The sequence below is a fragment of the Sporothrix schenckii genome (genome assembly GCF_000961545.1).
Source record: "Sporothrix schenckii 1099-18 chromosome Unknown Cont48, whole genome shotgun sequence".
In the NCBI taxonomy this organism is placed as follows: Eukaryota; Fungi; Ascomycota; class Sordariomycetes; order Ophiostomatales; family Ophiostomataceae; genus Sporothrix; species Sporothrix schenckii.
In genome coordinates, this window is record NW_015971149.1 from 699,139 (window position 1) to 723,019 (window position 23,881).

Sequence of the window (23,881 nt, forward strand, 5' to 3'; positions counted from 1 at the left end):
TGTGCTCCGTACTCCCTTTGCAGATATGCATATGCAAGCATGTCACACAAACGACGAGCACGACAGACACCCCTGACAAACGTACCACAGCACGGCGCAGGCTCTGCAGACTGTCTGGCCGTGCCCTGCAGATGACAGCGGGCAGGCACATCTGTTATCTGAAAGGAGAAGATTCTGACCAGGAGTGTGAGAGGCATGGGGGCTGCCACGGAGCAGGACTGAGTTATGATAGAAATATGACAGAAACATGACAGGAATATGACAGGAATATGACAGGAATATGACAGAATGGGACTCACGAGAGCCGACGGCCCTGTTATGATACGTCAATTTTGCGAATGTGCAAATGTGCGTCTGTTGTCTGTTGCCTGCAGTCTGTAGTCCGTTGTCTGCTGTCTGTCTGTTTGTACGGTCATCCGGGCAGGCAAATGGCAACATGAAAATAATAAAAAAGAAAAGAAAGGAAAGGAAAAGGACGGCCGACCTATTTAGGGACAGAGATCCCGAGGAACGGTCCGTGGATGCAATGCAAAGGAGGGGTGTGTCGAGTAGGGCCAGAGTGGGTGGATGCGAAGCAAAAACGTCGACGATGGAGAGAACGAGCAAATGACGGGCCAAAAGTCACCAGAAGGCCCTTGTGACAACACGCAGTTCTGCGTGACAAAGTCTGGACCGCGGCGTGACAGCAGCGATCGGCAGGCAATACTGTACCGGCCCTACGACTATATCGCTTCTCGTTCCTTTGTGACGTTGACCGTCTTTTCCATTGTTGCATCGGATCATGCGTTCTTTGTTCTGTTCCCTGTCGACTTTGTCTTCCGTAAACGATGGATGACGTCTCCGTCGCCTCGTTCCATTGGCATTCGTTCCGTTGTGGTGGCCTGCATCAACAGAGGCGTTTGGTGTCGTCAAACTTGTAAACTGGCCAACTTGTATTTCGTCCCTGTCCTCGTCATCCCTGTGCATCCCGGCCCTGTTCCTACCCAAGTAGCGGTCGGGGCCGCAATTGATGTTGCAGCAAGCCGCGTCTCTGCGGTGGAGGGCAAGGAGGGCACACGCCAAAACGGCCCCAAAGTCGAAAAACCGACGAAAAGCACACCAAATCCTACTATAGACAGGCCCTGGCCCGCATATACCGTTGCACGTGGAGTCCAAATGGGTTTTTTCCAGGTTGCGGGGAGCCTTAACAAGCTGTCTTATTGCGCGGGAGAACGTCCAGTGCTCCCCATCGTCTACCCAAGTCCTTGGTTCAACAGTCGTCGGTAGGATTGGGGTTCGGGCAACGAGAACAGCGCAACAGCAGCGGTGGAAATGGGGTGGATGGATGGGCGGGCGAGTTGCCAAGATATGGCCATGCCACTGGGAATGGGCGAGATGGCGATGGCGATGGCGATGGCGATGTGATGAAGATGCGATGGAGATGCGATGAGATGCGACGAAAATGAGCAAAGCAACGGTGGCACTGGGCATTAGGCACTGGGCAATGGGCAATGTGGACGTGCGGACGTAGAAAACGACAACGAGGACAATGAAGACAATGACAGCCCACGTCAGTGGACAAGACGACACAGAGCGTTGCATGCGTTGCATCCCACGACGAATGCTCTATACGAGTTCGGTTCGTTTGCAGCAGACAACCGACACTCGACGCCCGCCACGTCCAAGGGCCTCTGCTTCTGGGCACACCCTTTTCTTGTCCTCGACGTTCTTGGCAGTCTCTTTGTTCGTCATCGCCGTTCAGCACGGGAGCGGCGTTGCTTTGATGTGTTGGCCGTCCACTGCCCATTACAACATCGAAATGCTCCCGCGGCTCCAATAGGCCAGCCGGCCCCTGCGACTTTCTTCAGACGGATGGGATGTATTCATGGACGACAGACAGACAGACAGGCAATGAGGAAAAAGAGGAAAAAGCGACGACGATCACCAACTGTTCTGCGCCTGCATCGTTGCAACGGTAGAAAAGAGCGGTGGACCATGACATGCATGCCGAGGATGGCCGGCAGTGGCGAGCACGACAAAGACGAGAGTGCCGAGACACGACCCCGAGAGACCTGGCGGACACGAGAGGTTGGAAGGAGGCGTGCCCAAACTGGACGGAGAAACGACGCCAGGACGAGGCTCCAAAGCCGAAGCCGCCAAGTATACAAATATAGTCAATTCGCGCTGCAGAAGCAGAACAATATCGTCATTATGACCAGCGTGCCTCCTCGCATATCCCCTGCTGGCCTGGGCCTCTCAACAGCCGGACCCCCTGCTGCGTGCCCCCCTGCTCAATTCTTGACAGCGCATCGTCCTTTGCCCTTCTGGGCCCTCCCTCGCTTGTTGATAGTCGCCGACCTGGAGCATGCATGTCAATTGTCTTGTTGCCGTTGTTTGCTCTGCGACTTTTTTATTTGGCATTTTGACGTTTGACCCCCACACACTAATGCATGTGGTCCATCGTTCCGCGCACTAACGCTTTAGTGGCCGTTGAAAAGAAGAAGAAACAAGAAAAAAAAGGAAAGAAAAGACGTCAACTGATGACGGCAGTTCGGCTCTACGATGTACGACGCTCGACGTACGACGTACGATATGGTCTTGTTGGGCATGGAGCCAGCGTGCCTTTTGACCGTCAGTGGCCGGCCGGAGTACAGAGTACAACTTTCCATGTATGACAACAAGGAGTCCAAGCAGAGGATTAAGCATATTTTCAACACGGACACACTGGGACACAGCAATACGGAGTAGACGCCCTCATCTTGCTTTGAGGCATACCCGCTCAGGCTCGCACAACGCCTTGTCCTCGGACCATTGACTTTGCCTAACGGCACACCCACGGTGTGCACGAAACGTTGTTATGCCTTTCTTGTCAACGCGTCCCTTCCATGTCGTGTCACGCTGAAGCACAGATTCATACTCCCAACGCATTTGCGTTCTTGTACATGCGGTGGGGGGGGGGGGTACCTGGACTCTTGTGCTTGTGTCCCCGTGTCTTTCAAGGCCCCTCTGTGCCGGGCTCTGTGTTGCCGTCTTCGACAGCTCGTCCTTTTGTTCTCTTTTCAGTTGTCATATGATGTGGTCCGTGTTCTGCTGGCAGCAAAAGTACACAAACAAAGACACAAATACACAAAGAGAAAAGAAGAGATACGGGCGTCTCGCGTTGTGTTTGGCCAGATAGAGGGCAAGACGAAACGCCACGACACAGTTGCTGCGTTTGACACCCGTGGACGACGGTCTGCTGACACAGACACGGATGCCTCATGGCTTCTGCCTTACGTTCTCACTTCTCCCTCTGCGCATTCCGAGAAAAGCGATAACTGATACCGAGAGAGTGGTCAAGCATGGAAGGGAGACGGGAAAGAGGAAGGAGACGTGGTGGTGCCCGCTGTGCCGACGTGTGCTGAATGTTCTAAAACAGGCATGTTCCTACAATCGTCAACAATTCCTTTGACAGACGCATGTTCATCCAGATGCTTTGAAAGCCCAGGCGTCAGGCGCATGAACCACACCGGACTTGTTCATTGCAAAAGCCAATGACAAGCATCGACGGATCCATCTTTTACAAACTTGACCATTGTCGTCCGAGACTCTACATCTGCTGTAGAAACCAACAGTGGACGGATAGTCTTGGTTCCCGTGTCGACTTGTTCTGTCACATTTCAGATCCGCGCACGTCGCTGATTATGTCTCCCGTTCCGGCATTCTATTACACGGCCGCGGTCCCATTCGACGCCGTCCCTGGCTGCGACTCCGATGGTTCAAATCTATTTTCGGGATAGATTTCACACAGATGTCTCTGACGGCCCCCTTTTCCTGTTTCTGCTATTTCAACCCTCCACCTCTATTCCTCCACCCATTGACCATCGACCCTTGTAACATGTGACTAGGGGGCTCTTGTCTCGTATACTTCAGCTTCACAGACTGGACTGTTCATTGAGGCCCACGATCTCCTCCGCTGTGCCTCATGCTGTGCATTGCTGCCGTGCTCTCTACAAGTGCCTGTCTCGGGCATTCGCCTTCGACCAGTGTGCAGGACCCAGGGGTTTGCGTTCATGCACATGGCTTCTTGCATTGTGCAGCGTGCAATGGGTCCTGCTGCTGACAACATTCTTCTGTTGCACCGTCAACTCAATAACAGCCCTGAAGGTACATACAGTGTTCGTTTTAAAACACTGGAATAACACTGTTCTAGCACTGTGTCCTAATCACGTGTATACGATGCAATGGTAACAAACCTGCAAATTGGGAAAGAGACCAGATTCGGAGCGCCTCTGCTTTCTCTCACCTTTGCCTCCAACATACTCCTTTCAGGATGCCGCTCTTCTTCAGCCCTGTTGACCTGAGCGACTGTGGAGAAGTGGCCCATGGCCACCAACTGCAGCTCACTGGCGCATGAGATGTCTCCACAATGCCGTGGATCCATTTAGTACTTACACTACCGCCTGTCTGAGCATCCATCTGCATCTCCATCTGCGTCTCCATCTCTCTCGCCCGCCTTTTCAGACCGAACTAGGTCACTGCTGGAGGCTGAGGTACGACTGGGCCGAACGGAATTCCAGCAAGGCCACTGCGGCGCGTGGAAGATCTTGCCGGCCTTCTTCGAGCACGTGTCTGAGCGCGGAAAATTCAACTTGGCCGTCGACATCACCAGTTGACATCACCAGTTGCCAGGATGACGAGCAGCTGGTCTCGTTAGCGAGCCACCTTGTCAATGCACTGCTCAAGCCATGTATGTTTTGTGTTTCTATGTTCTTGTTTTTGTGTTTTTTTTGTCTTATTCCTGCCCCTCTGCCCATTTCATACCGACAAACCCTGGCCAGTTGTCCTTGCGGCGGGCACGCACCACCGCCATGGAGCACGCCTCCCGGCCAAGACGCCGCAGATGCCATTGACCTGGCAATGTCCAGCATCGAGTTGTCTGCGCGACGCGAGCAGACGAGGCTGCACAAGGACTGCCTCACCAGACGGCTACCGGTGCGTCTACACTGGAGTGTGGGCTACGCACAAATACGACGAATTCCAACGAGGGTCGGTGACGCCGCCGGTCGACGGTGGCATGCAGCATTGCGGCCCGCTGGACTGTGCCCACATCATACCGTGTGCGCTCGGTTCTTTACACGAGAACGACGCGGTGCAAACCGCAACAATGTGATTCACTGGTCCTTTATACACCGGTACTTCCCAATCTTCCCCGACTTCTTGCAGGTGCACCTGGCCGTTGGGCAGATACTCGACGTGAGTGGATTGGGTCGAACCATCTTCCGCGCACTGGACGACGCCAACTTGGCTCTCGACTGCCACGGCCCCGTCCCAACGGCGGCACGGACGCAGACGGCGTGCTGTCATGACTCTTGTTAGTCAATGTTCAAATAGGGTGCGGAGAAGGAGGCTGTTAAAGTAGGGGACGATGTTGTTTGTTTTCTCTTGCGTTGTTTTTGGATGATATCCAGGGATGTCCGAGGCGTTGGAGAGGCTAAAACAGATGTCATATCCTCCATGACAAAAAATATAAAGTACAAGAATATCGAGAACTGAATCGCTATTCGTTTTCATCGTCTTTCCGTTTGCCTGTCCACGCCGTGCTGTGGTAAAGAGTACGCGTAAACCCAACCGCACACCAATGACTGTATGCCGTACACGTACCCATAACCTGACAAAGAGCAATCCTCACCGCTTGCCGCAACACCAGCCAACTTCACTCCTTTCCCTTCACTCTTCACCTAATTGAGATGCTTGCTCACAACCTTTATCTTGTAAGTGCGACCAATCAGAAGGCGCAATTTGGATTGGCTAAGGTGCAGATAACGCAAGACGAATAAATGAATACAAAAAAGTACAAAGTACAGAGCACAAAGAACGCCGACGGCTGTTTATTCGTCATCTTCCAACGCTTCTTTTCGACAAGTTGAGGCTCTGCCTCGCGAATTGCTTGTTCCTGCTCTGTGCTCACAGCTTTCCACGTTGCAAGCTTCTGCCCCTTACCAGCTGTCACATTGAATTTCCACAGCCAAGACCCAGCGCCTGCGATGATTGGACGCGGCCGTCCAAGCGTCGTCTCTTCAGGGCCGGCGCCCAAAATACATCCTATTCCGTCTGCACTCTGCATGTCAGCTCCTTTTCTGCCAAAGGGGGCATAAGAGTCGAATTAGCTCCCAACGCCACCAACACGGCTGTCCTGCGTGTTTTATTGCTTTGGCGCCAGGGGAGCACAGAGCATGAACTTTTGTAAGCGCTTGGAAGGCCGCGGTGTTGCCCCTTTTGAGAAGCCGTTGCATCCATGGCTCAGCCCTGCCAAATTGGCTTCCTGTGGCGTCACCGTACCCAAAGGATAAACAAACCCAGCACGCAAATACGACATGCAAGAGACGACGACACAATGACACAGACATCCCTGGCCGAGCGTCGACGGCATACGAGCACCCCGTATTCTGTGCAGTCAATATTTGCTGCCGGGGGCCGTCAGCACATCGCCCGATATTGGCACAAAATAGGAAACATTATGTTGAACCAAGACTATTGACTGCCGCATTGGGATCAGTTTGGGACCGTTGTGCAAATTGCCCACGCCCAAAATACCACGCAGAAAAAAGCCACAGCACCGCACGCCAGCACGCCAGCACGCCGCCGCGTGTCAGGCTCCTGTTCATGAAGGCATGAAGGCGTGCGTATTCCCGTCTGTCACAGCGCGCTGTGGGCTGCAGAACGAGGCTTGCCTTGCCTCGTTTCCAATATCAATATGCGCCCTTTGGTCATGGTCTCTCGGCACCACAGTCGTAGACAGTCGTAGATGGTCGGGTAGGAGATCGAGTAAGACGTGGGTCTCGTAGGATACTGTCTCTCCTTTTCGTCTCCCCGTCTCGGCCCAAACTACAAAAGCCGTGACGATCCCTTTCCTCTCCGGCACAGCGTCTCCTCTTTGCTCGTCCCTCTCGCCACCCTCGTCGTTCGTTACTTTGACCTCTCCAACACCTTCTTTTCCTTGTGCATCTCGCCAATATGAAGGCCTCTCTCGTCCTCACCGTCGGCCTGACCTGGGCCGGCGCCGCCGTCGGCTCCGTCTGCAAGCCCAAACCGTCGTCGTCTTCGGCGGGCCCGTCCTCGGTTGGCTCGTCGTCTTCAGTTGGTCCATCGTCTTCTGTCGGCCCGTCCTCGGTTGGATCGTCTTCTTCGGTTGTGTCCTCGCCGTCCAGCAGCGTCGTGCCGTCGTCGTCTGCCTCGTCGTCCGTGGCTCCGTCTGTCTCGTCTTCGGCCGTGTCGTCCAGTGTTGCGTCCTCCTCGGTCGCCTCGTCCAGCGTCGCCTCGTCCAGTGTTGCGTCGTCCAGTGTTGCGTCGTCCAGTGTTGCGTCGTCCAGTGTTGCGTCGTCCAGTGTTGCGTCGTCCAGTGCTGCGTCCTCCTCGGTGGCTTCCTCCAGCGTTGCGTCGTCTTCGGCCTCGTCTTCGGTCGCATCTTCCTCGGTCGCATCGTCAAGTGTTGCGTCCTCCAGCGTCGCCTCTTCCAGCGCCTCGTCCAGCGCCGCCTCGTCTTCGGTTGCCTCTTCCTCGGTAGCATCCTCTTCGGTCGCGTCCTCAAGCGTTGCGTCGTCCTCCAGCGTCGCGTCTTCCAGCGTCGCACCGAGCGTGTCGTCGAGCGCCTCCTCGAGTGCTTCGCCCTCTGTGTCGCCCTCTGCTTCGTCTTCCGTCTCCTCGTCGGCATCGTCCTCCTCCGCGCCCTCCTCGTCGTCGTCCCCCGCGCCGTCGTCCTCGCCCGTGCCATCGTCCAGCGTCGCGCCGTCCGTGTCTTCGTCCTCCAGCGCGGCGCCCTCGCACAGCCCGTCGTCGACGTGCACGGGCAACATCGTCCGGGACCCCAGCTTTGCCGACCCGTTCCTGCTGCCCAACTGGGGCAGCCTTGGCTTCTATGCGCCCTCCATCGCCCGCAACTGCCACGGCAACGGCGTCAGCTGCGTCCATCTCCACGCGCTGGGCATCGGCTCCTCCATCGTCACGCAGACGACGGGCACGACGAACCACGCCACGTACCAGGTGACGTTTGAGTACCGGGTCCTGGGCAATAACGCGGGCGCTACGATTTCGGTGAGCCGCGGCGCGACCGTCGTCGAGTCGATCCCGATCACCGGCACGCCGCCGAACGTGTGGACGACCGCGCCGCCCGTGCAGTTTACGGCGAACGGGGCGCTGACGCAGCTGTCGTTTGGCGCGAACGCCGTGCGAAACAGCGGTGCCAATGTCGAGATTACCAACATTATTGTATCCAAATGCACGTAATGCAAAAACGAGCCAACGGCGCGTTTCATTTTTGGTCTTGTTTGGAGAATCTCAATTTCTTTTTCGTCTTGATTCACTTCTACTTTCAATTTCTTTATTTTTTTCATAATTTTTATCTTCGTCTTCCAACTTCTTTACATTCCTTACATCGATTTGGGCCATATTACTGCAGATAATATCAATAGACATTTATGTGACGTGGGCATATGAACAGCTTGAAAATGGACGCCCACCGAGACGAGATGTTTTGTAACATGGGGCCAAAACTGTCTGAAGCGGCTCCATCGGAATGTCACTAACACGACCTGTCTCTGCATTAGTTTTCCTTTTTCGGGTTTTCGGCTCCTTTTCCATCCAACGTTCTGGCCTCGCTGGCCAATGACAGGACAGCTGGGCGGAAGAGGTTCCGTCCGCGGGTGGTATTGGAGAAATATTGGCTGATCAAGGCGGCGCTTTCACAGCTCTTAGCGGCTTTTGGTTTGTTGACATGGAAAAAGCGCCCAGGGCTGAAAAAGGGGCAGCGGGTTGGGTTTAGCGAGCTAGTCGATATGGTGGCTAGGCCGAAGCGGGATAAATTGGTAGGCAGGATCAGGAGGGAGACGGTACTACGATACGAGGCGCTCTGAGAGTCGTACAGATAAGAGGAGAGGGAAATAAGGACGCTTGGTTTGGTGAGGAACGCGGCTGTCAATATGACATGGAAGTGAAGCGGGTTCATCAACAGATGTTATGACAAAAACGCAGAATGGGAAGCAGACGGAGAGTCGACGAGACCATCGATGATGCTGTCATCGACTCTTGTGGCACGGGCTTTCTTTTTGATTTTGTTTAACTCGGGGTGAGATGTCTGAATACCAATGATGCATGTTGTAAACATTAACCATAGTAGGAGGTACAGCATACAACTTCTTTTTTTCTTCTCTTTTTTCTTGTCCCCCTGTTTTGCTGTTTTATTTTGTTTCTCCTCCTTTCCTTTTCTTTTATCCTTCCGATTCCGACAGACAACACCCCCGCACCGACACCACCAGACAGAACGCCTCGCCTGTGCGCACCTGCAGAAGGCAGACTGGCATCTTTTTCTCGCTCATTTCCCTCCACTCTGAGCTGCCTTTATGGATCGGGCCGACGGCCTATCCGAGCTGAGGCACGGAGTATGACTGTGCATACGATGTGCTAGTTATCGCTCTTATCCTTTCCTTTTGCGTGTCCATCCCTCCGTTCACTCCTTTTCCCCTTGGCTCCAACGACGCCACCTTTTTAGTCCAGCGTCTTCCGCCACCCTTTGTCGCTGTGCCGACTTACACGCCTCTTGGCGGTGAACCTCCATCGTTTGCGAACCGCCGACGCCTTTACTAGACGTCCCCATGCACCGCTCCTTGCTGGTCCTCGCCGGCCTTGTGCCGTCGCTGTGCGGCGCCTCTGTACTCCGTCCTCGTGACCGGCAGGCCGGCGTCCCCGACGACGGCGCCCCAGCGCCGCCTCGGATCACAACAGCCCCCGTCGTCCACGTTCGTGGCTTGCCCGGCATCCTCCGCGGCATCCATGACGTCGACCGGCGGGCCGCCGCCGACAGCGTGCCCGCGTGCGCCGCGCCGTGCATTGAGAGCGCCCTCACCGACGACACGACGTGCAGCGCGCACGACTTGGCGTGCGGCTGCAAGTACCAGAACGCAGTCGCCATTGAGACGGCCGCGTCGTCGTGTGTCGAGTCGGCGTGCGGCTACCTGGGGGCGTTTAGCGCGTGGGTGACGCTCGAGAGCATTTGCGCGACGTATGCGTACACGGACGCATTCACCAATGGATACACGGTGCCAGGCGGGACGGCCACCGTGACCAAGACCAACGGGGGCGGCGCCACAAAAACGGCGCCGGGCGGCAGTGGTGCAGGGGCGACGACGACTGTGACGGCCGGTGCAGGCAGTTCTGGTTCTGGTTCTGGTTCTGGTTCTGGTTCTGCCTCTGGCTCTGGCTCGAACATGGACTCTGTCTCGTCCTCCTCAAATGGCCTCTCCAAAGGCGCGATCGCGGGCATTGCTGTTGGTGCGGCCGTCGGTGCCATCGCCCTCTGTGCTGTCCTGTTTCTTGTCTACCGCTACACGAAGCGCAACAACGCACTCTCTGCGGACGGAGCTGCGGCCGCCACGACGTCAGCGCCGTCGCACCCGCCTGCTAGCGGTCCATCGGGCAATGGCAGCGCCGCCAATAGCAGTGCCAGTCCCCTGCGTGCTGCTGCTGTCCCCGTCTCGGGCGCCACTGCCGCTGTTGCCGTTGCCCTCCCGGCCGGCCAGAACGAGCTCGACGGCAAGTCGTCTGCGGTTGTCTCGACGGTTGGCTCGACGCCCACGCCCCCGCGACCGTCTGCCAGCCCGTCCAGTCCTGCCAGCGTGCCGACAGTGGGTCAGACGCCCACGCCCCAGCTGTATGACCAGAACGGCGTGCCTCTAGATGCGGCCGCCGTGGCTGTGTGGCAGCAGCAGTACTCCCAGCAATACGCCCAACAACACCCGCAGTATGGAGCGGCTGCCGCCCAGCCCTACCTTGTCCAAGGATACAGCATTACCCCGGGCCAGGCGCCGCAGCCGCAGACCGTCGTGGCACCGGCCGGCTATGCGGCTGCACATCCAAGCCTGCCCGTGCCGGGCGTCGTCTACCAAGAAGCGCCGGCCGGCATTCCGCAGGCGCAGTACCCGCACGAGCTGCCTGGACAAGGGGCAGGGGCCGGTGCTGCAGACATGGCATCGCCGGTACCGCAGCATGTCGTGCCCGTGGCCGTGGGACCGTCGGCGGCGTTGCCTGTGGCGGCGGCACCCTCTACAGCAACCCCAATACACAAGGCGCCGACGCCTCCACAGGCGTGATGTTGATTGCCGGGCCGTGTTTTGGGTTTTCAACGAGCATTGTCGATTAGCCACTGTGTTTTGTACAATATGAATTTGAATTGGATGTCCTGCAGGCATGGCCTCGGGCCGTTTCTCTCCTTGGTCCACTTCCGTCGTCAGTATCCTCCGTTGTCCTCGCTATGCCGCTGGTGATGAAATCTGCCACACGTCCAGCGACACACCGTCTGCCGTCAGCCCGCCGCTCGCATACGCCACCGCCGTGTTCAGCCAGCCGTAGCTGCTGCTGCCCGTCTCAAACAGCAGCTGCATATTCGGCGCCCGCCCCCGTTCTGTCACCATGATGCGCGCGCCGTCCGTCGTCGTCAGCACATAGACGGCGTCCGGGCTAAAGTTGCCTTTGCTGTCCGTCAGGCCCCAGTCCAGACCGGCCGAGACGTTGCCCGACAGCTTGGGACCGGCAAACGTGCCGCCCGTGATGGGCAGGATGCCGCGGCTGCCGATGGCTGTGGTGCCAATGTCCAGCGGCGCAGTCATGGAAATGTTGATGCTGTAGAGAAAGTCGAGCGTGGGCGGCTTGGGTGTCGCGGCAGACACGACCGCCGTACAGGCGCCGGCGACAGCAAAAAGTGTTGGAAGCATGGTGGTATTGAGGTGGTGATTGAGGTGGTGATCACAAGTGACGCCTGTGAGGTTGCAGCACAAAAAAGAGGCGCATCTCTGGTGTACGGTGACAAGACCCGGCATTTATGTATTTCGATGAACCGCCGAGCACTGTCTGGACGCAAGACAGTCCGTCCGGACGTCCTATCGTTGCCCAGTGCCCATTGAACCGCATAGCGATCTCAATGCAGGTACTGCCGTCCCCAAGCGGACGTAAACGGGGTTAATAAAAATAGACGCGCAACCTGGAAAGACAAGTACCGCACATTACCCAGTCAGTCGCGATTTCGGGACGGACATGGGGTAAATCAGGCGGAGATGCTGCCGTTCATTATAGCACTGGGGCAGAAAGCGCCACAATGTTGACATTAGCCAGAATCAAGACAACAGTCAGCCTCTGGTCTCATCACCCTGTGATGTGAGACATCCCGAGTTGTCAGAGCAACCCACCAGCTAAATTCAGGCAGTTCTGGATCGCAGCAAGAGCACCAACGACACAACTAAGGCATCATGAGGTGGCCGATCCACGTGGCTGTGGCCACGTTCGCGACGCTGGTGACCTCCTCGACTGCATCCCCCGCAGCCACCACCGCCGCCCCAGCACCGCCCGCCGAGTTCACAGCCAGCCCCAAGACGGGCCCCGGCGGCACCGCCTTCCGCGACTACCCGCACGTCCGCATCTACAACGCGCCCAATGCTAGCATCGCCGACGCCTCCGCGCGCATGCTCGAGTCGGCGTACAGCTGCTTCGTCGACAATCTGGGGTGGCGGTCGACGGGCCTGTCGTTCAACCAAAAGACGGACGGCGGGCCGTGGTACAAGCTGAATGTGTACCGCGTTGACGACCTTCCGGGCGCGGCAGCCAACACGGGCACCGACGGCGGCACGGGCCTGTCGTTTCTGAACGTCGTCACCAAGTACCTGACGGTGCCCTCCATCACGGTGCACGAGTTTGGCCATGCGCTGACGTATGCGGCGCGCGTGTGGATCAACCAGACCAAGACGGGCGCGTGGTGGGAGACGGTCGCCCAGTTTGTGGCCGACACGTTCATCACGTCCGACGTCTGCCGCGCCGCCCGCACAGCGTACGCGCAAGCCGATGACGGGCCGACCATGATGGACCTCAAAAAGGTGCTGGGCGACGCCTTCCAGGCCATTGTCGACGGCACCCGCAGCCCGGCCAAGGGCGAGCCGACCGCCAACTACTACCAGGCCTGGCCCCTGTTCGTGTACCTCTTCTACAACCCAGACGACCATGCGCCGCTCCGCAACCACGCCGTGTTTCCAGGCGTCTGGACGCAGTACGCCGCGAACAGCGACGAGACGCCGCTGCACGTCCTGGCCCGCATTCTCGCTGCGCCCGGTGGCACGTCGATCCAGGCGCTCGTCGGCCGCTACTGGGCGCGCATGGCGTTTGTCGACATTGGCCACCCGTCGGCGCACGCTCTGTATCTCGCGCAGCGCAAAAGCATCAGCTACGCCGTCCTCGACAGCATGGCCGCCGGCCACACGGGCGCCTACCGCGTGAAAGCGGCGCGCCAGCCGCGCTACATGGGCGCCAGCATCGTGCCGCTCAAGGCGGCCGGCACCACCGTGTCTGTCAACATCACCGCCAGCGCGCCGTACACGGCCACGCTCGTCACGAGGCGGCCCACCGCGTCGGGTCGCAGCAGCAACTGCTCCTACACCGACGTCCTCCATGGCACGGCGCAAATCACCGTCTCGGCCGGCGACGAGCTCGCCCTTGTCGTCGCCAACACCCCCGACCAGCTCTTGTCGTACGATCCCTTCAACATGCCCGCCGCCGCCAACCGGGGACTCGACTACCAGGTGCAGCTGACTGGCGCCACGCCCGGGGGTTGGTGAATGGTGTGTTTTGCTGGGAAAGTAAACAAAACGTTAGCGCCGACCAATGACATGCCGATCGCACACCAAGGCAAGAAACTAGGAACCGTCAAATCAGGAGAGCGAAAGCCATACTGGGTGCCCTGTTCTCTCCAATCTCTTGCGTCTCTTCGCTCTCTTTGTTCTCTTTGTTCTCTCCGCTTATTCGACGCATGCATTGTTATTGCCGTGTTTGTTGGCGTGGATGCTTTGTTTTGATTCAATCTCTAGGTACTTCGCCTCGACTGACAGTTGACAACGGGGCCCCATGTATTCGCGTTCAACAACGTAGATTGTGATAGATGAAAAAAATGACAAAGTCCAAAAGATTGGTAGACCTTTCGATCACTTGTTGCAACGCCGTTCAGGTCCCTCCTTCCGTTTTTACGAAACCCCTGAGGCACTGTAGCAGAAATTGGTGTCCGGGGAAGGAACGACAATTGCTCCGCCAGTCACGACACGAACGTCGCTTCCCAAAAAGTGGGCGACGATGGGGAAGGCTGCAAAGACTTTATTCAGACGAATTCGCCCAAAGGAAGGCGCGACTTACGATGCCGCTGGGTACCAGTATGACTTCATACAAAACAACCGACAAAACAACAGAAACGCACGCAGAATAACAGAAAGGAAAAGCGACGGTCAAACAGCGGTGTGGGGCAGCGCAAACTGGAGTGTCCCCGACTTGTTCTTCCTTTTGCTGAATCCGTGGCTGACAGTGGCGGGCGGCAAGGTTCTCCGCGTCTTGTTGTGGCAGGCGCGGGATCGCTGGGTCCCTCCTGCCTCCCCCCTCCACGCAACATGTCTTGCCCGCACGCTTTTCCCCATTGTTGACATCCTGCCGAAGAATACACACTAACCTGTCCAAGGTACCAAGACATTTTGTACTAGTACCGCGCCAGAGTGCTAATCCCCGCGCAACCTCCCCCTCTCTCAAGTCTCGTGTCTCGCGTCGCAGGTACCGCCAGATTGTTCCGTATGTACCGTTTCCAAGTGGTTGCTCTTTCCTTTTTCTTATTTACCCTTTGGTTGGCTGCACCTCTTCCCCTGTTCCTGGGAGTCCTTTCCTTTCGTAGTCACAACACAAATAAAGTCTACCTTTTGTCGCATCTTTGCGCAAACATCACGACCACAACAAAACATTGGCATTGGCGCATACTCCACACCAGCGCACCAGCGTACTCTTTCTTGATAGCTTTTTGTGGTTTATTTCTTACCGCTCCACTTGGTCAGCTTTGCGACACCTTTGCGACGCCCCACGAAGTCGTTTCTTCCCATCGCCACATCAACCACTGCATCAATCACCGCAACACCCACCACAACACGTCACAATGGTCCAGACACGGTCCGCCTCGGGCGTCGACGTCCCCGCCACCCCGTCTGGCCGTCCGCGCTCCTCGGGCAACGCCGCGCCCTCGACGCGCAAAGCCACCGGCAGCGTCCGCTCGCGCAAGTACAGCGCCGGCCCCAACGGTCGCGCGTCAGCGCGCCGTCCGTCGTCGTCGTCGTCCTCCGTCTCGCTCTCGTCGTCGTCCTTTGCGTCTGCCTCGTGGGTCTACGTCCCCGACACCGTCACGTTGTTGTGGATGGCCATCTCGCTGCCGCTCGTCATCTGGGACACGGGCTACGTCTTGCTGCGCCCGCTCACCATGCCCGGCGGCTCGCTGCACTGGCCCATCTGGTCGCCCTATGCGCTGTACGGCGAAGTCGACCACATATACGGCTTCAAGGCGTGGAACGCCGGCAACGGCTTCACCGCCGCCCAGGGCGTGCTCAACCTGATCGAGACCACGCTGTACCTGGCCTATGTCTACGTCTGGTGGACGCGGGGCCAGCCCGTCGTGGCGGGCGGGCGCAAGGGCCTCGTCGGCCGTCCCGCCGCGTGGGCCGTGACGCTGGTGCTGTCCTCGGCTGTTATGACCCTGAGCAAGACGGTTCTCTACTGTACGTCGGGGCGCGCGCCCTGTCCATTCCCTTCTTCCGTTCCTCCACTCTAACCTGCCAGGGCTCAACGAGTATTTTTCTGGCTTTGACAACATTGGCCAGAACGACATCTACGCGCTCATCTTCCTGTGGATCATTCCCAAGTACGTCTTCCCAACAGCAGCCCTTCCACGTTGTCCCCGCTACCCCATACTGACGTCTGTAGCGGCCTCTGGCTCGTCTTCCCGACCTACATGGTCTACCGCATTGGCAGTGAGGTCATTGACGTCCTCGCGAGCACTGCCGACCACTTCAAGGACGAGTAAACATCGTCTCGGTCCTAGCAACCGGCCATCTGGCCACGTCCTGACTGCCACGGCCAACCCATATCTGCGTCTCGACACTGTACATACACCCGACGATGAATGACTGGAATAAAAAAAAAAAAAAAAAAAAGATAATATATAAAGAATATATATGTGGGACGACACCATGGCACCATGGTAATGGAAGGTGGCGAAGAGGGCCAGTAAGGACGCATTCAGGGTCATTCGGTTCAGGAAAAGGAGTTCGCATCTCGGTGGCTGTTTTCCTCCGGTTTGGTGATGAGGAGTTTTTGCGTCGTTGTACGCGTTTTGGCTTCTGTTTCTATTTGCTTTTGCTTTTCTGTCTTGTTTCGTTCCATGACGACGTTTACAGGGGTTTCTACGTCTTCAACGTCTCCTGCTGCATCGATTTCTACTCCATTCCATCGGTTCGCTCGGGGTCTTCCGGCAAGGCCTTCTGTGGTCTCTTTGCATAGATACCCTTTGTTTTTATCTTCTTATTTTCTCAACCTATTCGTGTATCCTCTTCTTGGCAGTGAAATTCAAACCGATTTTGTTCATGTGCATGCCATAAAGGAAAAGTAAAAGATTGTGCATTTTTCATTCATTATCCAAAGAGTGGCAGCAGGTGACAACATGTAAAGGAGTCAAAGAGTGACCATTGACTTGCCATAGCATACTGCGATAAAGGCCATAGAGAATTAAGAAGAAAAAGGCATGATATGAAATTCATAGCCTCATTACGTGTTTAACCAGAGAAAAGTAAAAAGCAAAACAAGCAAGGAAACGACAGTATCGACATAAAACCATGACGTAAAAAATACGAGAGACATAGGAAAATAAAAAACAAGAGCGAACGTGAAGCGAGCGACGAGACTCGCGCGGGTATCGGATGACCAAAAATGGAGACAAGATGATAAAAAGAAGGAAACAATACCAAGACCAGAAAGAAACGACAAATGGAATAAAGATGAGCAAAAAAAAAAAACCAAAGTGAATGCACGTCAACGCCTACACGGTAGTATGCCCACCGAGGCCCATGGCAAACTTTTCCCATTCGGGCTGCACCTCGTCCGTTGTCGCATCGTCGTCGTGGTAGCCATGGTCAAAGCCGCTGTCGCGCGGGCCAATGTAGCTGCTGTGCCGGTGGCGCGCTGCGGCTGCGGCGGTGGCCATGCGCATCGACTGCGACCGCGTCATGAGCGGCTTGACCACCGGCGCCATTGAGAGAAAATCGCCAGCGCCGTGTTGCGCGTCGTCGTGGTCGTGGTCGTGGTCGTCGTTGCCGGCACCGTCGTCCTCTTCTTCGTGCACGCTGCGCAGCGCCGCCACACCGACAAACGAGGACGCGCGGGAGATGGGGACCGACAGCGGCATCGGTGCCAGGGACTGCTGCTGCTCAAGCGTCTCGCGCACCGCCCTCATGGCCTCCTGCACCGTATCAAAACTGTGGTACGGTTGTGTGGGCGCAGCCAGGTTCGACGACACGATGTTGGGCATGGTGCGCGAGCGGTGCGGTGTGCCCACACCACCACGGCGGCCCGAGTGGTATTGCTTTTGGTTCTGGTGTTGGTTTTGTTGGCGGGCAGCCGCAGTCAAAGAAACCGGCATCGTCCGCTTCGCGTCGGGCACGAGGCGCATGGCCCTTGGCGGCGTAGCGAGCGGAAGCACGCTCGCGTACTCGTCGCCGCCACCGTACACGCTGAAGCGGCGGTGGCGCGCGCTGTTGCGGACCGGCACGGGCGGCGGCAAGGGTGCTTCCAAGACCGAGGCCGAGGCCGAGGGCGAGGCCGAGGGCAACGCCAAGCCAGCGCCGCTCTCGCGCATGGACACCGTCGAGTACACACTGCTGCTGCGCGAGAGGGAGGGCGACGGGTGCACCACCGGAACAGCTCGTCCGCGGCCCCGGGGTGGGATGGTGGGCGGCATGTCCACGGCAACGCCGACGGTGGCCGGTGTCAGTGTCGGTGTCGGTGTCGGCGCGTTGCTGCCGGGCGTCCGCGTCGCTTTTGAGCTGGCATTGCTGTACACACTCGACGACCGGCTCAGCGTCTGCAGAGCGCCAAGGGCCGTGTCGCCAAACGAAGCAATGCTGTCGGGCAAGGGCGGCAGAGTCGCAGTCGTAATGGCACAGCCAATGGAGTTGCGGTTGGCAGCGTCCGTGTAGGTCGTGAGCGCTGTCTCGGCGGTGAGCGCCGACGTGTTGGAGGTTGTCGAGGACGTCGACAGCGAACGGGACGTCGACGGCGTCGCCACAGAGTCGTCGGCCGGGTTCGGACGGTTGTCAGACGTTTGCATGTCGCTGCTGCTGGGGCCAGCACCATCGGTCGACACGGCCAGCTGCACTGGATTCGTTCCATTGCCGTAGCCATGCACAACGATCTCGTGGTACGGCGAATGTTTCGGGCGCTCGCGCGACACGGCACGCTGTTTCTCGCTCTTGGGCTGCGAGGGTGCGCGATGCAAAATGCTGTTGCGCTTGGCGCATGTCGGTAGTGCGGGGACCGGCTCGGTCATCCCCAGCTGTTTTGCCTTTTGCAACTTGTTTGGACCTTTTGGCGAAGCCGACGATGGTGTGCTGGGCGTTGTCGCATTGTTCCCATTGTTCGCCCGGAACAAGCTCAGCGAGCGCCGGAAGGCGGCCTTTTGAGACAAACTGCGAGTAAGACTGCGAGAGCGAGGCAGCATCACGACCTCGCCTTCCTGGGGCGAGGCGTCGCCGCGTTTGGCAAGACCCAAGTAGTCAATGTCTGGCCGAATGTCAAAAACTGGCGACAAAGCACGGCCCCGCTCGCCACTGCCAATCTCTGCCAGAGACTGCATTGTGGGCGCGTCTGGCAGAGCAGTCATGGACATGCACCGAGCCGGCGGTGCGGCGTCATTATCTGAGCGGTCCCAGCGATCGTTGTCCTTGTCCGCGGACACCGGAAGCTCGGTAGGCCAGGCCGCCGCGGTTGATATTGTGGGGGACACGGGAGAGGACGCAACGACAGACAATGACTGGGCCACCTCGTGCCCGTCGTCCCACGTTGGCAGGTGCTTAGGCGAGATGGACATGTGGTAGTGAACGGCGCCTGCGCCGTTGACCTCGGCCGGCGGCGGCAGGAAGCAGTTTTGAAGCGTCTGGTGGACGGCGTAGATTAGGATCCAGCGCACCTTGCGGGCATCGAGCATAGAAATCTTCTCCATCCGGTCGGCCTTGTACGGCTTGAAGACAGAGTCCTCTTCAAACTGTCGGTACGCACCGACAAACTCGTTGTGCCAAAGATCGGGGCGCACCTTGTTGCTTGCCTTGAGGAGCGCCGCATTGGCCAAGAGACGGGTATCTGGCTTCAGCTTCTCGGAGCGAGACAGCAGCAGGCGGTCCATCGTCTTGCCGCCAAACAGCGACATCCGGCGACCAAAGCCGCCTGCTTTGTTGTTGCCCGCACTGGGGCCAGCACTTGCCGTGTTTACCGGCTGGTGCGCCACCTCTGGCAAGAGCGGCAGCGGGTGCTGCATCGTGGTGAAGCCGTGTCGCTCGTCAAAAGAGGTGACACTTTGCAGCACGCAGAAGCCGCCTTGCGCCAGTGGCGGGGCATTCGCATCGGCTGTGAAGTTCTCGTCGACCAGAAAATCGTACATCGCCTTGAAGTCGTCGGACAGCCTTCGGTACACGTGGGGCTCAAAAATCGTGCTACGCGTGTCGAGTGACCGCGGCGGGTAGTAGCCGAGACGGGACGTGTAAAAGCCTTGCACATAGGTCCGGAACCGGTCGAGGTGGGCGCGTGCCGGATCAGGGAGGCCCAGGTGCGTCTCGGACAGGGCGTCTTCGAGGAAGTTGCTGAGCATCGACCCGGCCGACCCTAAGCGCATGTCCATATCCAAGCGGGCGCGGCGCACGAGTTTGCGCGAGTCAGAGCTAATGTACTGGTACTCGGTGCCGAGATGCAAGTCGTTGTACATGCCGACGCAGTGCGAGAAGGCGTCGATGTACAGCGCGCGGAACTGCATGGTCTCGGCCAGGTGCAAGAGGGCCAGAGCGTACACGGGCTGGCCGGCCATGGCCGCGTAGCCTTCGTCCTCGAGGTAGCACAAGAGGTCCTGCACATTGTCGGCCTGTTCGTAGCGGAACTCGCGCATGGCGCTGTACAGACCGGCCAAAGCGCTGCCGAGATGCTCTCCGACAACGGGGCGGCGGAAGACCCAGGCAAAGAGGTTGCGGATGGCGAGGTAGTACAGGAACGTCTGGTCGCGGTCGACGTCCTTTGGTGGCGGGATGTAGATGTCTACGCGGCCGACGAGGTGGGCGCGGCTCCAATAGTCGAGCGTCGCAAGAGGCGGAGGTACCGGCGTCGGGTTCATCACGTCATACACAGTCGGAATGTCCGGGGTAGCGGGCATGTCCCTTGTGATGAAGCGCTCGACAAGCGAGTGGCACTGCGCAGCCAAAAGCGTGGAGATGGGCACCTTGAAGGAAGGGCCCCTCCGCGACTGTCCGCGCGCATAGAGATGCACAAAGCAGTTACCGTGGCGGTACCACAGCTCGGGATCCTATTCATTGTCAGCTGCCACTGCGAAGCAGTTAAGGAAAAAGGCCGATCTACCCGAGGACAAACTCACTCTCCTCAGCCCGTCCCAGGCAGTGCTCGTCCTCGTCTTGCCATCCCATCTCCGGATGGCCGTGTGGCGAGTGGCATGGGGTGCTGGCGTTTCCGTCACGTCGCCCGGTCTCCGGGACTTCCAGCCGCGCGACCGGTTTGAGACGCCATTGTAGAGAGCAGAATTCCTCGACTCGTATGCGTGGGCCATCTTGGGCAATCACCACCTCTCTCAGCCAACGGGCCTCTCAAAAGAGGCAAAACACTAAAGGCAACTGCAGCTACAGGTGCAGCATGTCTGGCGAGAAGCGGTGTTACTTTTGCGTAGTATGGTGAGATTCGTACAGTCGTAGGTCGTTCTTGTCCGTCGCCTCTCGTGAGAATGATGAACGCTGGGCAATAAACCAGGCCAGAGAATCCAGCCTCTGGTCGCTCTGGGCGAAGGAGCGTCGTATGGAATCTGAATGCCGCCCCAATGACAGTCGGTTTCGTGTGTGGCCGTCCGTACTCCTTATTTGGCCTTCCGTACGCTGCAACCAAAGTTCAACAGCTTAATCTCCCAGTCAGCCTTCAAGGTCCGTCTCGGTACGTCTCGGCAAAAATCGTCGATGAAGATGGACGAAACAAACACCAGCAGAATGGTCAATTAAAAGAAGTAAAAGCAAGAAAAGACTGAAAAGGCAAAGGATCGGAGGACAGGGCGAGAAGCTACACTGTAACCCCACGCAGCGGCCGGGGATACAAGCAGGTAAATAGTTTCGTGCTCAGTGCACACCATTCCACCCTTGCCATGCGAGAGCTTTTGTCCAGTGTTACGCCAGGCCTTGTCTGGGGGCAGTACATGTAAGATACGGAGTACCGTCACGCCCAAAGGAAGAATAGCTAGGCTGTCCGGCATCGAGTGCTTTGTGCTTCCACGATGTTGTGCAAGTACCAGTACGCAAGCGAGGCAAGCTGAGTCGTCAAGCAGGGAGGGAGCTCCTCTTTCTTGGACATTTAGTGCAGACAGTAGCGTGTCTTGTCTCGTTGCCAGCAAAGCTAGCTCGACTCGTTTTCGTCTTTTTCGCCATTATCGTCGTCACTCTTTTTGCTCGGGTCCTCTTTTTTTCGCCGCCCTCTGCCAATTCCCCATTTCGCTTGACAGGGGTATAGCTTGTAATGTAATTCAAAGGAGGGAGGCTGGTAATACCCCATGTGGGCGGTTCACCTTTCGTAGTAAGTGCAAGTCGTGACGCGCGCAAACTGCTCCGTACAATCCATTGTTGCTGAAAGGCTTTGGCACCATGTGCTTAGTGCAGGATGCCGTTATGTTGCGGTGACGCTCGAGCATTCGCAGTGCGTTGCCTCACTCATCGCATGATGCAGCGGGAATTTCCATTGTTCCTTTGAAGCCAGGATATGCTCAGTGACGTCTTCGAATGGTTAGATGCGGCGTCCGGTTGAAGAGATAGGTGCTCGTAACAATGGGCGGCTTGGAATTGTCTTGGCCCCTGGGCCCTGTCTTGCCGGGTATTTTTGCTCATCTTCATTTGGCCGAGATACGGTGAAGAGCAAATCGAGATGAAAGCAATTTCAAACCACCTAATTCGTATAGGGAGAATCTTTGTTTTGTGCTCCCTTTAGCAACAATTATGGCATCGTGTGAAGCCTGAATATTCGCATCTTTCGAAGCATTGCTCAGTCAGGGTCAGGATACTTTGGAAATATTGTGTTCCCAGCACTTAGACACCTAATTTGGAAACAATTTCGCAAATTATTAGTATGGCCAGGTCTGGCCATCGGACCTCCAAATCAGGAAAAACATGAGGGTGCTGTAATTCTGTTGGTCTCCAATTGTCCATGACATCGGGAGTCGGGTGCAGAAGCAATGCATTTCCCCGCCACCTTTTCAGAGGCGTCCAGCTGAAAGTGGACAAGGTCAGGGGCTAGTCGCTGATTGATTTCTTTCCAATTGGTCTCCCCTGGGCAATCCCGGTAGCAGAGGTCTGTGTGCCAACCCAATCTTCTCTGGGTGAGGCTTTCCATTCTATTTCTCGACCGTGCTTTCCTAGTTTCATCGAACGTTGCGAATCGTTTGTTCTTTGGCTTCCTTTGCCTTTCCACTCGTCCTTGGACTCGCACTTCGAATGACTCTCAGTGCCGTTGGGTGTTTGGCATGTGTTGTGAGACAAGTTCTTCAATCAGTCATACCAAACTCGGTGCAAGAGTGGTATTGTTATGAAGAAAACGATCGCCGTCAAACACCCCGTCCTGCAGCTTTCGGCCGCCGGCTGCGCTGCTGTTGTGTAATTCTATCGCGCAAGATCTCAACACGGTGACTTCCAGTTCAAAGAGGACAATCCGAGCAACCGCCGCTCGTGTTCTCTTTTTCAACTTTTCAACCGTGTACGAATCAAAGACATTGCCCGATACGAGGTGTTTGACGTGTTGTGTGTTCCCAGAACTGCTGCCCAGTTGGTTGTCGAAGTCGCTGTGGGAATGAAAAGGCGGTCGGCGAACAGTACTTTGTAAGCAGTGGCAAGGTCTTGGTTGTTGCGGAGTTTAACAGTGAAACATGTCAAACCCTTCCTTGCCGTCTTCTTTGATTCTCTGATTCTTTTCCTTGTCTTCTTTATGTCTTCTTTCTTGCTTTCTTGCTTTTCTGTCGCGCCTTCTTTGTCGTTAGTGTCTGCTCCCCACCTCGCTCGTCTTTCATCTGGCATTGGTCTTGCTGCTCTGAAGGGCCAGACACGTTCATCGGCGATTCGATGTGTAGCCAGGACCCATTTTGCATGGGAACTCGGGACCCATGTCAGTGATCTTCAGTGGTATCTGTCCGAGCGCCCCGATGTATTCCCAGGTCGCAGCGCCTAATTCGTCGTGAAAATGAGAGAAACCCATACATTATCTATCCCAACCCCTCGACATTCGCTTTTGCGCCGCAAAATGCTGATTTTGTCGATAACAGGCTGCCGTGACGTCTGATGCCCGACATATGCATAAGAAGTCCCACCTGCAGCAACGTGGCGCAAGACGAACAAAGAGGGTCATTGGCGGTGTGGGCGTGTCTCAGTTGGTGAAAGCACATCCCGTGGGGTATCTGTCCGTTTCACTAGGAGGCAACGCCAGACCGCCTAGAATATGTCAGGGTTTGCCACGAATCAAGCACGGTTTCTCCGGCACGGGACTTGGCAGCTGTTGATGATTAAGTGTTATGAGGCCAGCGACGTCCTTTCGTTCCGAATCGTTCTCGCAATAAATCGTACTGGAATAGGCATTCTCCTGCTTGTGACAAATCGGTCGGCAAGACTTTCCGAGGCAATAGCAATACAACCCTTGCTACAATAGGCTGGGAGGCTGAACAGCAGGTGAGCACATATTTGCATGCCTCGTCATATCCTGGCCCTTGTTTTTCGCCGCCCGCGTTGCGGTTCCGGGCTTTGTTGCT

At 56.8% G+C, this 23,881-nt stretch overlaps 9 protein-coding genes across 9 annotated transcripts; 5 read left to right on the forward strand and 4 right to left on the reverse strand.

Moving 5' to 3' along the window:
* Window positions 1–4,878: 4,878 nt before the first annotated feature.
* On the forward strand, window positions 4,879–5,337 carry SPSK_01288 (uncharacterized protein; the record flags this gene model as incomplete). Its single annotated transcript, XM_016728218.1, has 1 exon — window positions 4,879–5,337. The coding sequence occupies one exon, from the start codon at window positions 4,879–4,881 to the stop codon at window positions 5,335–5,337; it is 459 nt and encodes a 152-aa protein (XP_016584069.1).
* Window positions 5,338–6,622: 1,285 nt separating this feature from the next.
* SPSK_01183 (uncharacterized protein) lies at window positions 6,623–7,814 on the reverse strand (the record flags this gene model as incomplete). Its single annotated transcript, XM_016728114.1, has 2 exons — window positions 6,623–6,937; window positions 6,999–7,814. 2 exons carry the CDS (start codon window positions 7,812–7,814, stop codon window positions 6,623–6,625), a joined length of 1,131 nt encoding a protein of 376 aa, XP_016584070.1.
* A 60-nt stretch (window positions 7,815–7,874) lies between these two features.
* Window positions 7,875–8,273, reverse strand: SPSK_01301 (uncharacterized protein; the record flags this gene model as incomplete). The annotated part of the gene is made up of 1 exon (XM_016728231.1): window positions 7,875–8,273. One exon carries the CDS (start codon window positions 8,271–8,273, stop codon window positions 7,875–7,877), a length of 399 nt encoding a protein of 132 aa, XP_016584071.1.
* Window positions 8,274–9,608: 1,335 nt separating this feature from the next.
* On the forward strand, window positions 9,609–11,102 carry SPSK_01132 (uncharacterized protein; the record flags this gene model as incomplete). The annotated part of the gene is made up of 1 exon (XM_016728063.1): window positions 9,609–11,102. One exon carries the CDS (start codon window positions 9,609–9,611, stop codon window positions 11,100–11,102), a length of 1,494 nt encoding a protein of 497 aa, XP_016584072.1.
* A 159-nt stretch (window positions 11,103–11,261) lies between these two features.
* On the reverse strand, window positions 11,262–11,723 carry SPSK_01287 (uncharacterized protein; the record flags this gene model as incomplete). The annotated part of the gene is made up of 1 exon (XM_016728217.1): window positions 11,262–11,723. The coding sequence occupies one exon, from the start codon at window positions 11,721–11,723 to the stop codon at window positions 11,262–11,264; it is 462 nt and encodes a 153-aa protein (XP_016584073.1).
* A 531-nt stretch (window positions 11,724–12,254) lies between these two features.
* SPSK_01152 (uncharacterized protein) lies at window positions 12,255–13,610 on the forward strand (the record flags this gene model as incomplete). The annotated part of the gene is made up of 1 exon (XM_016728083.1): window positions 12,255–13,610. The coding sequence occupies one exon, from the start codon at window positions 12,255–12,257 to the stop codon at window positions 13,608–13,610; it is 1,356 nt and encodes a 451-aa protein (XP_016584074.1).
* A 508-nt stretch (window positions 13,611–14,118) lies between these two features.
* Window positions 14,119–14,484, forward strand: SPSK_01305 (uncharacterized protein; the record flags this gene model as incomplete). Its single annotated transcript, XM_016728235.1, has 1 exon — window positions 14,119–14,484. The coding sequence occupies one exon, from the start codon at window positions 14,119–14,121 to the stop codon at window positions 14,482–14,484; it is 366 nt and encodes a 121-aa protein (XP_016584075.1).
* A 472-nt stretch (window positions 14,485–14,956) lies between these two features.
* SPSK_01235 (uncharacterized protein) lies at window positions 14,957–15,874 on the forward strand (the record flags this gene model as incomplete). The annotated part of the gene is made up of 3 exons (XM_016728166.1): window positions 14,957–15,569; window positions 15,631–15,712; window positions 15,775–15,874. 3 exons carry the CDS (start codon window positions 14,957–14,959, stop codon window positions 15,872–15,874), a joined length of 795 nt encoding a protein of 264 aa, XP_016584076.1.
* Window positions 15,875–16,885: 1,011 nt separating this feature from the next.
* On the reverse strand, window positions 16,886–20,665 carry SPSK_00988 (uncharacterized protein; the record flags this gene model as incomplete). The annotated part of the gene is made up of 2 exons (XM_016727920.1): window positions 16,886–20,407; window positions 20,477–20,665. 2 exons carry the CDS (start codon window positions 20,663–20,665, stop codon window positions 16,886–16,888), a joined length of 3,711 nt encoding a protein of 1,236 aa, XP_016584077.1.
* Between the last annotated feature and the right edge of the window lie 3,216 nt (window positions 20,666–23,881).